The sequence below is a fragment of the Netta rufina genome, assembly GCF_964035555.1.
Source record: "Netta rufina genome assembly, chromosome: 20".
NCBI lineage: Eukaryota > Metazoa > Chordata > Aves > Anseriformes > Anatidae > Netta > Netta rufina.
This window is the reverse complement of record NC_140144.1, coordinates 2,429,438-2,445,652: the sequence shown is the minus strand read 5'-3', so window position 1 is coordinate 2,445,652 and position 16,215 is coordinate 2,429,438. Positions and strand designations below refer to the sequence as shown.

General features: G+C 48.2%; 3 protein-coding genes across 3 annotated transcripts in view; 1 reads left to right on the top strand and 2 right to left on the bottom strand.

Moving 5' to 3' along the window:
* PNPLA7 (patatin like domain 7, lysophospholipase) overlaps positions 1-1,987 on the bottom strand; it is a 134,535-nt gene extending 132,548 nt beyond the window's left edge. Inside the window, exons 1-2 of the mRNA XM_084299130.1 lie at positions 1,800-1,987; positions 1,571-1,628 (exon numbers count right to left, since the gene is read on the bottom strand). Coding sequence (XP_084155256.1) covers positions 1,571-1,609 — 39 coding nt within the window. The 5' untranslated portion in view covers positions 1,610-1,628; positions 1,800-1,987. The remainder of the gene's footprint in view (positions 1-1,570; positions 1,629-1,799) is intronic.
* A 135-nt stretch (positions 1,988-2,122) lies between these two features.
* Positions 2,123-2,788, top strand: MRPL41 (mitochondrial ribosomal protein L41). The gene has a single exon (XM_084299132.1). It carries the CDS (start codon positions 2,263-2,265, stop codon positions 2,668-2,670), a length of 408 nt encoding a protein of 135 aa, XP_084155258.1. The 5' UTR covers positions 2,123-2,262; the 3' UTR covers positions 2,671-2,788.
* A 1,427-nt stretch (positions 2,789-4,215) lies between these two features.
* Positions 4,216-13,053, bottom strand: DPH7 (diphthamide biosynthesis 7). Its single transcript, XM_084299131.1, has 9 exons — positions 12,866-13,053; positions 12,574-12,710; positions 12,036-12,123; positions 11,177-11,271; positions 9,378-9,544; positions 8,777-8,849; positions 7,894-7,959; positions 7,521-7,693; positions 4,216-6,279 (listed from the first exon to the last, which is right to left on the bottom strand). Exons 1-9 carry the CDS (start codon positions 13,001-13,003, stop codon positions 5,681-5,683), a joined length of 1,536 nt encoding a protein of 511 aa, XP_084155257.1. The 5' UTR covers positions 13,004-13,053; the 3' UTR covers positions 4,216-5,680.
* Between the last annotated feature and the right edge of the window lie 3,162 nt (positions 13,054-16,215).

Genomic DNA, 16,215 nt, shown 5'->3' with positions numbered 1-16,215 from the left:
GTTTGCAGTGCCTGACCAGCCAATGCTTGCAGATGAGAGTTTATCTTCTGAGGCTGCTTTAACACAGCGTACCAACAACGTTCCCAACATCCTCAACTATCGCTGTTATCAGTGTCAGGCTGTCATTAGTGGAATGGCAGTGAAAAGTCACAATTAAAAAAAAAAAAAACCACATTGAAAAGCTGTTAGCCACCAATACAGTCTGGCAAAGCCCAGTGAGTTTGCACTATTAGTCAGTTGTGGTCACTCAATTTGTTTCTCCTTGACAGTGTCGGGGTTACAGAGAGTTCTGCTACTATCCAGGCCTGTACGAGCTCAAATAACATGGAAAACAGGAGTTGCCAACTGACTGTCACATTGCTGCTACGTGAGAAGAAACAAGTTCACGACAAACCAAAATGCACACACAGAGCCCTCACATCACAGTACAAAAAGTCAGTACTGGAAAGAAAAAATTCAGACCTCCAGAAGAAACTGAGAGGCTCATGTATGGTTTATTACCAACACCAGCGTGAACAACGTTCCCCCCACAGCATGGGGAGACTTGCAAACACTGGCAATCCTTTGGCAACAGCAGGGAAAGCCAACAAGCAGGATCTGACCTCACAGGCACCACAGCCATGTAAGTAGTTGTTCGTAAGAAAACAGCCCCTGGGACAGCTGTGAAATTGTTAAATCACCAGCCCTGCACAGCCACAACATCCCACGGCTGCAGGACGGAGCCTCCACTACCAGCACCTGTGTTCAACAACTTCACGTCGTCCTCAGAAGCCTTCAGACAACACTCGGACACAAAACTTGTTTGGAACATCCCTGAGAGGACCAGCACGTCGCTGGAAAATAAAGCGGCGATAGGCTAAGAGTATGTATTGACGTGAAAACAACTCGTCTGCTTTTTCCCGAGGTTTAATTCTCATTTTCTTAATGAAAATTTCACCGTAGATAAAAACACAGAGCTACATCAGTAAGGCTCACACCCATCCAGAGTACGGCGCACAGAAGGCGCAGCTCCAGCGGGAGCTCCAGAACTTTGCATCGCAATCAAAGGTAAACAGCGAGCCGTGCCCCGCAGGGAGGGGTGCGAAGCCTCCCCGGGTGCAGAAAGCAGGGCCTTAAATTAGAAATCCTCCGAACAGGCTTCCCTTTGCACACCTGGCCGCATGCCTATGGTTTGACTAGATGCTGGATTTTCACAAGAAAACGCCGTTTGCCTGCATACAAGCATGCTGTGTGTGGCTTTTAGGTCCAACAGCGACCAGTTCCCATCGCAGCCCCTGTGTGGCATTAGGGGAAGAGCAACGAGGCCCGGAGGGACTGACGACCAAGCAGAGGGCACGGAGGGGCCACAGCCGGGAACGCGGCGCAGAGAGCGGAGGGCTTGTGGCGAAAATAAACCGAAAAATGGTAAAATACAACACGGCGAGAGCAGCACCGATCCTGAGGCGTCGGGACGGTGAAACCCACGGGGGGACAGGTCCGAAAGGCCAGCACCGCCCGCAGCACGGCCGTGACGGAGAAACGGCACAGAGACACCCCCGGCACCCCCGGCACCCCCCGGTACCCCCCGTACCTCCAGGCCGGTGCCGTTGCCCTCCTCCTCCTCCTCCATGCCTGGCGGTGCCGGGGCCCTGAGGGAAGAAGCCCAGAGCTCAGCGGGGAGAGCGACCGCGCCCCGCCCCCCCCCCCCCCGCACTCATTTTGGGGCCAAAAACCCCGAACCCGCGGGCGGGGGCCGCGCGGCGCCCACCTCCCCCAACGGCTCCCTAGGAAGGCTCCGCTGCCCCGCCGCGCTCACGCACCTCACACTGCGGGGAGCGAGCGGGGAGCCGCGCTGCGGGCAGGCGGCAGCCGGGGGGGGTCGGCACCGGCACCGGCACCGCCGGGAGCCCCCGGGCGGCCCCGCGCTGCGAACGGAGCCGAGCGGAGCCGAACGGGGCCAGACGGGGCCGAACGGAGCCGAACGCAGCCGAGCGGGGCCGAAGCCGGGCCCGGCCCCGCCCACCCAGCCGGCCTCCTCGCTGCTGATTGGCCCCCTACCGGCCCCGCGCCGAAAGCGAGCTAAGATAGGCGCTGCGGATTGGCCAGCGCGTTCCAGCCAGTGGGAGCGGGCGGTGCTGCGGGGTGTAGGTGCGGGTTGTGTGAGGCGAAGCGGCGGTGGCGGCAGCGGCGGAGCCGGGGGGCAGAGCCCGGAGCCCGCTGCTCTCGGCCCGGCGCCGCCTCCCCCGCGTCCCGCCGCTTCCTGAGGGGCCGCAGGCGCCCGGCATGGGGCTGCTGGCCCAGCTGGCCCGCGGGCTGGTGCGGGGCGCCGACCGCATGTCCCCGTTCACCAGCAAGCGCGGCCCCCGCAGCCACAACAAGGGCCGCGGGGCCAAGAGGCTGGGCGTGCTGACCGCCAACAAGAAGTTCCTCCTGGTCAAGGAGATGGTGCCGCAGTTCGTCGTCCCCGACCTGGCGGGCTTCAAGCTCAAGCCCTACGTCTCGTACCGCGCCCCCGAGGGCTCCGAGCCGCCGCTGACTGCCAAGCAGCTCTTCAGCGAGGTGGTGGCGCCCCGCATCGAGAAGGACGTGAAGGAAGGCGCCTTCGACCCCAACGACCTGCAGAAGTACGGCTTCGAGCCCACGCAGGAGGGCAAGCTCTTCCAGCTCTTCCCCAAGAACTACGTGCGCTAGGGAGCGAGCGGGGGGATGCCCGCGGCCGCTGCCGTGAGCGGTGGTGGGAGACTGGACCTGCACCCACAAATCCGGGACTGTTTCTTTCAGTGGGTATTAAAAGCTGATCCTTCCGCTTTGTCTTTCTGCAATGTGTGATTTTAATCGCGGTGGGGGAACTGGCAGCTTGTACCTCATCAGTGAGCAGGGAGGGTGTCAGTTGGCTTGCACCGTGTGTATAATTGCACGTGTGGGTGTCCGGATCTCAGACAAGAGCTGATTGACCACACGCTGGTAATCACAGGAGGAAGTTGCTCTCCAGGCCGCAGAAGCAAATGTGCCTGACCTCTGGGAACGAGGGAGGGCTCCTCTGCCTCCAGGAGAGTCTGGAGCTGTGGGACAAGCCTCTTCGAGCTGAAGCATCCCTGGTCAGTACTGCCACAGCTCTGCTGCAAGTCGCGAGCACAGCCAAAAGCAGAATGCTCAAATGAATTTCTCACTAGCTAAAGGGAAGTGTTCCCCTAAAACAGGGATAAGACCTCCAACAAAGCCTTACTCTAAGCTCTCTGAGCAGGAGCTGTAGCCTGTATTGAATGTCACAATTATTCCAGGCTTTCCCAAGCCTCAAAACTCCTCCTTTGAAGTAAATCAAGATACAGTTAATTAGCAGTGCAGATGCTTGACCTTTGAAGATAGATGCTTAAATTTGAAATACACCTCAAAAACTGTTTTTGAGATAGGTTCCTGAAAGGGCAATGCCTTACAATTCATAAAATGAAACATATACAAGCAGCACTTAAGAGTTACGTGCGGCTGCTTATTAAGTAAAAATACCGAAATTCTAAGTAAATCGCTGGAAATAACGTTTTTCCCTGACCCTCAAGTACTGGAGTTTTTGAGAAAATGGTTCTGTGAAACAGTTCTGTGTGGAGACTGTAGCACTGCCCAGAGATTTTTTTTTTTTTTATGAGGCTTTCTAAATATGAAGTACTGCAAAGCTTGAGTATCAGATAATTTAATTAGAATGCAGGTTTTCACATTTGGAGAGAAGGCACACGTTACCTGTGTTCTCTGTGAGCATCCTGTCTGTCATGAAGACTGACAGATAAGTCCTTAAAGTGTTTTTTAAAAACAAAACCACCAAGGCTGGATATAGCTGTGATGATGGGGAGGGATGCTGTGTTTGCTTCCACTTCACAAGACTGCATTCAGGGCTGAAACCCCAAATACTTGTCTACAAGGTCTCTTGAAGAACAAGCACACTGCCAACCACCCTTACAGCAACCAAGCTGTTATGTGATAGGGATGGAGGTCCTCAGGTGGAGTAACTGGCTAAAGATGGGAAGCAGGAAGAGTAAAAGCTGATTTTCGTGGTGGAAGGATGCCAGCAGTGGTGTTCTACAGGTGTTTGTCCTAGAATAAGTCATAACTAAAGACAGTGAATCACTCTTCTTAGTAACAAATTCTTTTGTCTTAGATCAGCACGGGTTGTAACAACACAGGCTTTATGTAGCAATAATCCAACCAAAGCATGAAGGGCTTTTTACAAAAATCAAAACAAACAAGAAAGATAAATCACTTGTCTTGATTTTATTTTAGAAACATCCAAAAATAGGGCGTTTTTTAACAAAAGCTCTTGTTCACAATACTAATATGAATCTTAATGTAACAGCGCTCGAGAGTTTTTTTAAAATACACATTCACCTTTGAAAAAAGAGTTTCAAAGCAGTAAAATTCTTACCTACTGTACCTCGTTTTAGATGCAGCACTGTTACAGAAAGTTGTTGCTGGTGTTTCTTTCCCTCCAGGCAACTAATTCTTTAGGACTCTCAAAGAGAAACCATGCAAGCTAGAAATTACTGACCTAGTCTAAGCTCATTTGTTTCTAGAATGAAATTAAAAACAGAGAAAGTGTTTCCAGAAACGGTGTTTTGCTGATGTTTCACAGTGAAAAAAGAAAGCTAATGGAGTAACCATGAGAAATTCTGCAGCCATTCCTGGAGGTAGTTAGGGCAATGCTGTTAAGATTTTGGTTTCTGTACTTTGAACTTAAAAAATGTCAGGAAACACTGCCTGTACTTTTTGGAGGTTTTGATTTTAAAGCTGTTCACCTTTAAAAAAAAAAAAACTGTAAGATCTTGACTTTGGACCTAAATGTACGTCTCCGAGTGGAAAAAAAAAAAAACAACAAACAAAACAACGGTTTGATGCCTACAGGGTGGGAAGGGGTTGGTTAAGTGTGGCACTAAAATACAAGCAGGGCTTCCTACACACATTCTGCTAAGCCAGCTCATGCTTAGCTTGGAGAGCGACAAAGTGAGATTGCATCCAGGTGATGAGCCTGGTGTAAAGTTTGAGTGTGCAGATATACCAGAATCCTTACAAGAAAGGCCCTAATTGGAACAAAGCTTCCTGTTGCTGAGCTGCTCTCTGTCACACTAGTCAGTTTGGATTTCCTCCCATAAAAGGAATTTCTTTTTACTAAGTATCACCATAAGCACAACGCACTGTCAGTATCTGGACTGCCTTTGAGTGTCTTCTCAAAGAACACGCTAGTTTACGGATCACACAACGAGCTACACACACATCTAAGCCTCTACTCATGGACTTTTTTGAGAAATGCATGGAAGCCTCTGATCACAACGTGTGTGTTTGGCTACATGGAGGAGCACAGACAAGTTTGGTTTGTTTTGGAAGGAGAACAGGCTTCAATCACACAAATGCAAACCAGCCTTGAAGGGATTCCAACATAATGTACAAACGAGTAGCCTCTGAGAGGAAGGCTGTCCTACTTTGAATTAGTACATTAAGGGAAAACTGAATAAACGTGTCTGTGCTTGACCACACTTCTCAAAACAAAAATTTTCCTCAGTGCTGAAAATAAAACCATCAGGAAATAACTCCGTCAGTATTGACTTCTAAGACTCACAAACGCAACCATACAAACTGGCAAAACCCAAAAGAAATTAGGGCATAAGCTTAGATGTTACTGTCAGTGCAGAAATTTTCCTACCCTTTTCCCTTGGGACTGTCAATGCAAACTTTGAACCGTTCTTTCAGGTGGAGATCTAGTACCGGCCGTCTCCGAAGGGGTGGCCAGGCTCATTTCCCACTTCCAGACGTGTAGGATATTATCATAGAAAGAACAGGTTGCTACAATGCTCATTTCTTTTGGACTGGCCGAATCATCACTTCTGTCCAGGCTCATCCTGTTGGGTCTCTTAATTCCCGGGTCAGAACTGCCAACTGACTCAGGGTCTCCCCCTTGGTCAGTGCCAGAGCTCTCCCTTAAACCAGGCTCCCTACCCAGGTCAGGATCCCCAGACAGCTTAGGATGCGCCTCGTCTTTGAGCGGCAAGGCAGGGCCCTCGCTCTCCTCATCCAATATTACATCAAAAGTAGCTGTAGGAGACTCATAAATTATCTTCAGGTTTCGAACCTGCAAATTCAGTCTCTCGTCTCCTTCCTCTGGTCTTGCCACAAGCTCCCCCAAAGACTGGTACGTAGCAGCAGAGTCCTGGGCTGCAGACAAGGAATCCCTCGGGCAGAGTCTTGACCAGTCAGCCCCATAGGCCAGGGAATTGTGCAAGACGTAGGATGACAGGATGATACACTCCTCCATGTTCTCCGCTTTAAAAAAAAATAAAAAATGAAATGAGCAGAAAGCAAGTTGTGAAACAGTTTGTTGCAGACTGCTTGCAAGGCATTCTAATATTGACTATGGCACAGAGTCAGAACATCCCATGCAGGAAGGGACGAACAAGGATCATCAAGTCCAACTCCTGGCCCACACAGGACCACCCAAAAATCGACCCCTATGTCTGAGAGCATTGAGCTCCAACGGGTTTGGTGCTGTGACTGCCCTGGGGAGCCTGTCCCAGTGTCATACAAGAGTTGTTGTCCTACCCCGGAGAACTGGTTACGACCTTCTTGACAACAGAGTTAAGCATCCTAGGAGGAACAAGGTACTGGCTCTCCTGACAATTCTTCAGCCACCTCTCACTAGCCTTGATTTTCCCTAGTTCAGTGAGCAGACAAGAGAAGAGGGTTTAATGGGCGTAACGTTTTAAGAGCTTCATTATTCAAAATACCTAAACAGGCTCAAGAAAGACAAGACAGATCATACAGCGATCTCCAATGAGCCATAACAATAACAGATAAGATTGGTAGACCAGGTTCTGGTTATTAATAGATTACAGATGTGTTCTTCCCAGGTGCTTTCAGCATTTTACTGATTGTTAAGTGGACATCAAGTTCCTCCCATCCCTATACAGAAGAAATATCATCCTCATTTCAGCAGCAGTGGATCTGCCCAAGGCCTGGAGAAGCCCAGCAAAGCAACCATTTTATGCAGATTGTATTTGTAATGTAAAGGCAAACAGCTTTTTAATCACATAAATACCTTCTGATTCATGCACAGGGATTATTCGTGCTATTCTAGATTAACCAGACTGCACAGCACTTCCTTTCTGAGGCAATAACCAGTAGGTCAGTAACTTCTGCTGACAGCAAAGCATCACCTGATACTCACAAGAACCTCTTTGAACCAGCAAGATGAATACAAACTGGAATGGTCACGTCAACAGGTTGTGCTTTTACACCAAGGCAAACAGGCCTTGCTCCCATGCGAAGTTATGAGAGGTTTACGCATGAATAATGCCAGTGCCTTGGCACAGCCTATCATGCCAACAGTGAGCGTAGGTCTGGGAAAGCTGGAAGAGTTACTTTAAGTTGGAATAAATGTCTCAGGCTATTAACAGTATCTGGATCTTTCTGGCAGGCTCAGAGCTGGAGCTTCTCCATTAACTTGGAGGCAAGAGAGGAGAGCAGCAGAGTAGTGCAAGAGCATCTCTCTTCCACTGAACACTCACCCATGCTTCCACGGCAGTCCAGGATTTTGAATCCGCTCTGCATGCAGGCTGCTAACAGCACAAAATCACAAGTTGGGTGCCACTTTAGCCTCCAAACTCCACCTTCAACATGGGTGTCTGCCAGCGGCTGCTTCATGTTCCTGGTGTCCCACAACAGCACATGCTCGTCGTAGCTGCAGATGCATCACAAATTAATATGTGGATGAGCAGCATAGCTGATTCGGTGCAACAAGTTCAGAAGAAAATTGGGAAATATCACATGCTCTTCACATCACTGAATTTCTAAAGAAGCCACAGCTTGGAAGGCAGTAGCACATTCAAGGTAACCGAGGGGGATAATCACACTAGTGAAGAGCAGCTAGGAGGGATTTACCTGCCAGTAGCCAGAAGGTTCTCCCGGTGGGGACTACACTGAATGCTGCACACACCCATTGAATGTCTGCAAAACAGCATCATACAGCAGAGGGAAGAGACAATGATACACAATTTGAGAAGGGGTTCTTCCTTGGATATCAAGGATTTGGAGTGCAATTTACTGCATCACGGTGTCTCCAGAAAGAAGAGTAAGGTGAACTCAAATTTCACCTCAATTAAATGCCCAGGCAGAGTTCCATCTACACAGCCCAACAGCTTTTCCAGAGAAAAACTTCTACCCATACAGTCTCTTGGCATGAATATTTTCTAGTAATAAAACAAATAACATAAACTGCTCTTCAGAGCAGTTTTGCTGAGATTCTTCAGAAATTCAGCAAAACAACTCAATTCCCAGAAGACTTCACTCTCAACGTTAATATTTTCATAATCCAGATTGTTTTAAGGCTACATATAAAATTTCACTGGAAAGCTGTACATACTGTTTTAATCATATTCTACCAAATACATATGTCACCAGAAAAAAAAAAAAATACTTTAAATGACTGAACAGTGGAGAATATTTTTTAAAAACCTTCCACGATAATATATCCAAATTTAACACACACAAAAATCCCCAAAATAAGAGCATAAATCATGACGCTTCTTTTATGAAGAAGCCATCAACATCTTCCTGTTTGGAAGCGAGCAGTTCATCAATTGTTTTGAAGGACACGGAAAGAAAAGTTTCAACCTGAAGCTATCCTGATGAAAAATCTAATTTCTCTCTCCATGTCCCAGAGGAGGCACAAACAAGACTCCACGGTCCTTGTTCATCTCTGCATGCATAGCTTGGGAAGGGACACGACAGCTTCAGGGTCCAGCTGCAGGCATAGCTTGGTTACCTCTTGCTGGTGAAGACAGGAGTCTCTGGACTGCATCTGGTGTCCCAGCCTTTTAGCAGGTTGTCATCTCCTCCTGCACAAAGGCAAAATACAGGTACCCTAAACACCACCCAAATGACCACATCAAGGCACAGAAGCAAAACAGTTAACACGGAGCTAATGCTTTTCAGCCCTAGGATATCAGAGCATTTACCAGACATACCAGCTATCATTTGAGGCTCACAGTACCCTCACCAGAGAAGAGACATGCAATAACAATATCCTCACTCTGCTAAGCAAAAAATAAAAATAAAAATTTAGAAGCAAAAAAGACTGGACTCTAGAATCTCCCTGGCTCTTTTGCACACCCCAACACATCACCATCTTTTTTGCCAATAGCAAGCCAAAGCACATGTTAAAAGACAAGGTTTCTCCTAATTAACCCTAATTGCTTCCCACAAGCAAGAAGCTTTTTGACCCTAGCAGAGGCCCCAGCTCTTTCAAGAGGTGTGATGGAAGCAGCATATCCAATCCTGGAAAGTAAAATCCCAAGGAACACACATCCCTAAACAAGGTGTCCCCTTAAAACACACCCTAATTGAGATTCCCAGTGCTTACAAACCTGAATACACAACATCAGTGTTCCAATAATTGAAAGCAGCAATCCAGGCCTCAAATTTGTGAGCTTTCCACTGGTTCAGGACATGCACAGAAGGAGCAGATTCATCTATGGAGAACAGATTCAGCTTCCCCTCTGAATCACTGCTGATCACTCGCAGAGGACACCCACTGCAGTGGAACACAGAGTAAACATTAGAAATTACTGAAACTGATGTCCCAGGAGGTTGCTAGAGCAGCCAAAGTACAGATAGATAGCATGTTTGATTCAAATGAACATTAGGAGAAACTGGTATTGCAGTGGAGGGATGCATGCATTTATACAGTTATTTTCAGCTTTCCATCTATAAATCATCTGTGTTGGTGGTGGTGCCCATTCCCTGACCTCACAGAGTCAGGTTTTAATATCATGTCAGAGTCAGGAGGTTTTAATGTCATGTGCTTGATATTAAAATGAATTAATTCCATGTGAAGAGGAATTTTTTCCCTCCACACCAGATTGACAAGGACCTCTGAGAACCTCGTCTGCAGTACAAATAAGTGGCTTCCTTCACTGCTATCAGAGGCATCCAAAGCACTAACAGATCCTGACCTTTCCTGCTCTTTTCCCATGGTACACTACTGCTGCATTTTCTGGACACAACGTACTTAGAACACCAGCAAAAGTTTTGCAGATCACAGTGCACAGATTTTAGGACATTCCCTGATGTGAACTCAATACCTTTGGATTAGTTACCTGCAATTGCAAGTACTGATTTTGGTGACTGGGGGCTTCTTTCCAGTTGTACATCATACACTACTTACTAAACCACATTGAATTTCCCAAATTTCCACACAAGACATACGGGGTCACCCCCTAGCCCTGCTTTCCTACGAGTTCTACAGAGAGGCAAAGGCTGCACATTCAGCTTCTAGAAGGGGTTATTTGTCTCTCAGCAGACAACAGTGACAGGCTTCAAAGGGGCTTTTCATCATGGCAAACATCATTCATCTTGAAGGGCAGAAGCAAGAGGAAGATGAGATGTACAGAAGAAAGTAGAACTGGAAATTCTACTTATTCTTTAAACAACACAAAAAACACATGCGCATAAACATGTTTAATTAGCAAAAGCAACTGAATGCCTGTCCTTCAACATTAAGCACAGTACTGCCTGGGCCCCCCTGTTTTCCAGCCTTACACTGAAAGCACCACTCTTTGCTTTGCACATAACTTACAGAAAACACACACCCTACCCCTTCCAGGGGACAACTAATTTATGTTTTTTAATGCAGTGATGCCAATTCTGAAATTAAACGTATGAAATGTATGAAATCAAATGTACTTCCAAACCACTTCTCTTCTGTTTCTCATGAAACTGCAGCTAAAATTTTTATGTGCACTATTTCCTTACTATCCTTTTTTAAGCAGAACTTCACACTGAAATTTCAACTGTTCTGAGGGTAGATGGAGAAACCGAGTTGGATCCAGTGGATCGAGCTGCGTCCTACTGCAGTCTTTCAAAAGAGAAGAGATGCCTCTGGGTCACCTGCAGCTGTTCACCATTGCATAACCCCAGATTTGTGGTTTGATTAGGCTCTGCTCTTGTTACAGTCACCACACTATACTTTCTTGTTCCTTTGTTACCCTTGCTCTGGGAATAGTAACTTCTAGAGAAGGTAAACGAATGCAGCCCACTGCAAGAATGCCTTAAGCCACTTCCCCAAAAAAAGACACCAGTTTCATTCAACTAAAGCCTCAGCTTGTATCTGTGAACTGTCACACACACAAAAACCTCAACAGCAGCCTCTGTTTCCCATCCTCACCATTGCCCTCGTCCTGTGGACCAGTCTAAAGACAAGGCCAGACGCTGTGCACCAAGATCGACCTTGAAGCATGGCTCCAACATGCAGCTGTTCTTCTACTGGAAAGAAAAGAAAGGGGTTAAGACTGAGAAGACAGCAAGTACATAACATGTGTGCTGCCTGCACCTACGGCGAGTGTCTTCCAGAGACAGAGAAGCACATTACGGTCCCACACAACGGAAGAGATGAAATGTCCCGAAGCAATGTACAATTGCTCATCGCTAGCTAAAGGACAAACATTATGCATACAGCACACCCACCCCTTTGCTTTCCACATCCCACCAAATCCCCCTTAAATTTTGCTTCCTCTTAGTGGGCGATGAAGTTCAGAACTGATTATCTGACTGCTGAATTCCCATACAGACTGGTTTTCCCTTTCTTCACATGGCTCTCTCGATTAGTCCCTTTTCCCACCAACTCCGAAAAACCCTTCTCCAAAACTCTTCCCAGCTTTTAACAACTTTGCACCTTCTGATTTCCCTGAGGGAGAGTTAAGATGGACTAACTGGTAACAGTTTCCAAGTTTTGCTGTTGCTCTCCCCATGCCTTCACCTCCCACACCCTGCATGTGGTAGAGCCCAGACAGTCTTTTTTGGTGCCATGAACAATTTTGCGGCATATATGAGAAACATTAGCAGAAGACAAAAGAAGCATTAAAAAACAAACAAGCAATAACAACAATAAAACTAAGACCACTGAGAAAGACCTGAAAGCCATATACCTTCCCTGCAAAGTCACTGAGCATTGCTAATAAATCTAGAGCCGTATTAAACCCGAGTTAAAAACAGGTTCAGCATCAGCTGGCATTACAGCCACCTACCTCACTTCCAGTCAGGTGGCAGAACTCCACGGCCCCTGTTGAGTTTGCAATGCCAACCATGGGATGTTCTGCAACTGGAACATGGCACCTAAAAGATCCAACAGTTCAACAAGTCCTGAATGCACATCTGTGCGGAGTTTAAGAAAGATAGCAAAGCCATAACATTTATTCCAGGATGCAGAAGAAGGTACTTGATCAAAAAATTTCATGAAGAAAATCTGAGGCTCAAAGTTCCCACAAGCCTGTACCGGGGGAAAATATTATACATATCGGGGGAGTTATGATATATCATTATACAGACAGATGATGTCCAAAGTCACTGACAAGCTGCTCATAAGCAACCCAAAGAATTTAACAAAGAAATGAGCAGTCTCTGCTCACTGAAGTGAACTGCTTCCCTCCGAGAAGTCAGGGGCAGTTTAACTAATAAACATGAACGTTGCTGCCATACCAATGGCCAAAAAGGGACCCCGAAGCAGCAGAGCCCGCCGTGGTCTGCAGCTGCCGCGAGCTCCAAGCCCTGCGGGGCCAGCCTTACCACTTGATATCCAGGATGGCGGCGGTGTCTATCCTCTGGATCTCGGTCAGCGGGACGTAAGGCTGCTCCTCGTTGTAGTGGTACAGGTAGAGGCGCCCTGTCCGGTCGCAGGCCGCATTGCTTCCTCTCTCATCACCCTACGCCGACAATTAGGAAGAAAGAACCGGGCTTAGCGGCGCCTCCACCTCCCGCACACCTCCCCGCCTCAGGACCAGGACCAGGGCCGGCCGGTAGGGGCACGGCACGGGGCAGGGCTCCCGGTTTGCAGCCCCCAACCCCTCCGTGGGCTCACCGCGGCGGGCAGGCGGAGGTGGTAGGTGCCGCAGGCCAGGATGCTGTGCCAGCCCTCCACCGGGCACCACTCCACGGCATCGGCGCTGAACTCCGTGTCCACCACCTGCAGCGTCCATGTCCGGCACGGCGCCGCCATCTCAGGCCGCCCGCATGCTGCGCCCCGCCGGGCCCGGCAGCCGCGCTCCTCCGCGGGGCGGAGCGGGGCGGGGAGGAGCCGCCGCCCGTCTGCTTCCCGGTCAGCGGGGAGGGACCGGCCCCGGGAGGGGACCCCGGGCTCCTTCTGCACCCGCGGGGCTCCCAGGGCCTCGAACGAAAGCCTCTCGTCCCTAACCCCGAGGGGCAGCCGGCGCTGTCCCGCTTTGTCCTCCCGGCCGCTCCAGCGCCCCTCAGGACCTCCCTCTGTTCCCCTTTGCCCATCCCTGCTCGGCTGTCCCTCAGCTGCTGCAGGCCACGGCTGGATCCCCGTGTCCTCAGCCTCTCCCGTGTCCCTGTGGTCCTGAGACAATCGTGAGACCCCCACGGCCACACGCAGCCCCGCACACTGCCCCACACACGGTTTCTTTTCCCAACAGCCAGCCCCATGGGCCTGTTCCTGTTCTGAAGGACTCGCTCCCAAAGCACTCAGCACAGGGCTCATCCTGGGCTGCTTCCCAATAAGCAATGCTCATTTGTTGGTGCCAGGTTTTGTCTGTCTACCAGTTGGCCTCATAAGGTCTTTCCACAGTTGTTCACTCAGCCTCTATTATTGTTACCCTGAAGAACCTTGGGAGTAGATGTTATCACCTTCCTGACCCATTACTTTTTCATGATTATTTTTTAATATATTGGGCATACAACTATTGCCTTCAGAAAGGAAAAAAAAAAAAACCTTTAACTCTTTCTTTCCTGTCTTTTAACCTCATTTGCCCGCATGAGGATCCTCCCCCTTTCCCACAGCAGCTTTTCTTCCTTTAAGTGCGTTGAACAAGGCTGATGGTCAAGTGCAGCTGGGGAACCCAACCACGACAGCCAAATCCTCTTTATCCCCTTCTTGTTGATGTCATGAAAGTAACTCCAAGAGGCTTTTGGAGCAGGACTTGCCTGTACAAAGCTGTGCTCTTTCCTCCCCAATATTTAGCCATTGATGTGCTGCGTTGTAGCTAAGGGAAAGTGCTGCACTTACCCAGCTGTATGTTGCCTCACCTGCCCCAAAGCCCATTTCAGAAGCTGTTATCACACATGTGACTGGTACCACGGACAAGGCTGTACATACCAGCTTGTAGCTCAGCTTATTCATCCTTGAGTTCCCTTAGAGCTTGTAGGTGGCACCGTCTGGTCCTGGCAACTTGCTACTGCTCATTTCATCTGAACTTTAATCTCTCTGAAAAGCACTTCAGTTTTAAGCAGATTCTCTGATGAGCTCCCCATATGGAAGCATTCCTGTGTGAATTCCCTCAGCTCTTACACATGAACACACCTGTAAACAATTCACTTGTTTTTGTCCGCTGGATCTTCAGGCCAGGTTTTTCTTTTACTGTGCATCTTGACTCCTGCAGTCTCTCTGCTCTTGATGTTCAAATCATAAAACACACAATTTTGAAACATTCTTCAAATTCCATTTTCCTTTGCGCTGTTTTTTTCTCCACATTTAACCTACCAAATCTTATTCTTCCCATCTTCTGCACTTGGACACCAGTTTATAAAGGATTTCCTCTTGTTCTAAGAGCATCCCACACTCTGCTGTTTAATCACACCAGCCCCCTCTTGTCCTCTCTCAAGCCTGTTTTGATAGGTGGTAAACATTTGTTCCCAGCCCCAAGGCAATGTCTTACACCACTTGCATGCCACCTGTGAGTAGTTAATTCTTTGTGCTGCCCTTTTTCCTTCACCAGTTTCATTTAAAAATAGGTCATCACCACGGAGAAAACTTGAAAGTATAACCCCATGGGTGTATTAAAGGCTCAAATATCAGGAGGTGAATGCTGTGCCTGCAATATGTTATTTCAGACTCTGTTCTTTAAGCCAGCGTCATTTCTATCAATCTGAATTGTGACTTTTGAGTGTTTGGGATAGATAGGCAGTACCACCCTACCTAGATATGAAGAATACCTGGTGGGGGGAAAGTATCATTTCTTGGGTGTACTTACATGTGTGTACACTATTATGTTGCTGTTATCAGCAACTCTGCAGGCTCCTGACATGAGCTGGATTTGCCACTTTACAACTGTGACAAAAAAAAAATCTTTCTTTGGACTCTCTCAAAGGGCCCCAGAGCCCATGAGTCCTCCTGGAGCTGGCTGCCACCAGAGACACTCACCCTTCCCTGGGACTTGAGGGAGACCAGGGCGCCCCACCAGCAGACCTGCCAGCCATGGATGAGCTGCACGAGATGCCACGCGCATTCGCAAGGGCCTGACAGCTCTGGGGCAACACAGCTGGTGTCAAAGGACCACGTGCACCTGGACCACAGCCTTCTGTCTCCTGAAGACCACACCGATCATCAGATCCTCAAACAACTTGCCAGGCATCACAGCTTACAGATGTCAAAATCCCTGTAAGCCACTTCCATGCTCTGACACAAGGAGGGTTTGGAGTCCGTGGTTGCACTCAGGTTAGTACCTGTTACCTCATCCAGCCTTCCATGGTGCTCAGGCAGTACTTTCTCACCCAAGCGACTTGTTACCCGGTTGATGGTCTGACAGACCTAACCTGGTGACCACTCCCTCCCCCATTCACCAGGATCAGGATTGCCCCAAGCACCCACCCACCACCCAATTTTTGCGCTCTTTAGCACAAGTCTCACCCTTCCTTCATCTGCTGCTCAAGAGAAATTTACACTTTGCCTCATCTAGACTTCATCCACAGTCTTTGCCTTCCGTTTCTCCACACAGTAACATTATGACTAACCATGGCCATTTTCCCAGCTGCAGAAGTGTTTAAATGCTCCAAGACCGCACTTCATTTTGCTAATCATAATTACTGCCAGTACAATGAAAAACTGGCATGTCAAATACCAGCTCGTTAGAAAGGCAAGAGTCAACGCCCTTTTCATAGGATTACCCTGAATAAAAACAACCTATTCCTTTTGTCCCTTTTTATATTTAAAAACTGTACAGTTAATTTAACTAATTGAATGTTTCCTTAAAAAAAAAAAAATCATCTGCTATAGAAAAGTTTGCTTAGGTCCTGCTCCACTTCTTCATACTTTGGGGCATTTTAGGCTGCCTAAACAGAAAAGTTACGGTATAACCAGGAATCTAGAGTTGCAACCTTACAACGTATCTACCAAGTGAACTGCCAGCAAGGAACTTCAGAGGTTATTTACTAAGATGCTTAAAGGCAAAGTACAAAAACCCACCCAAATACTAA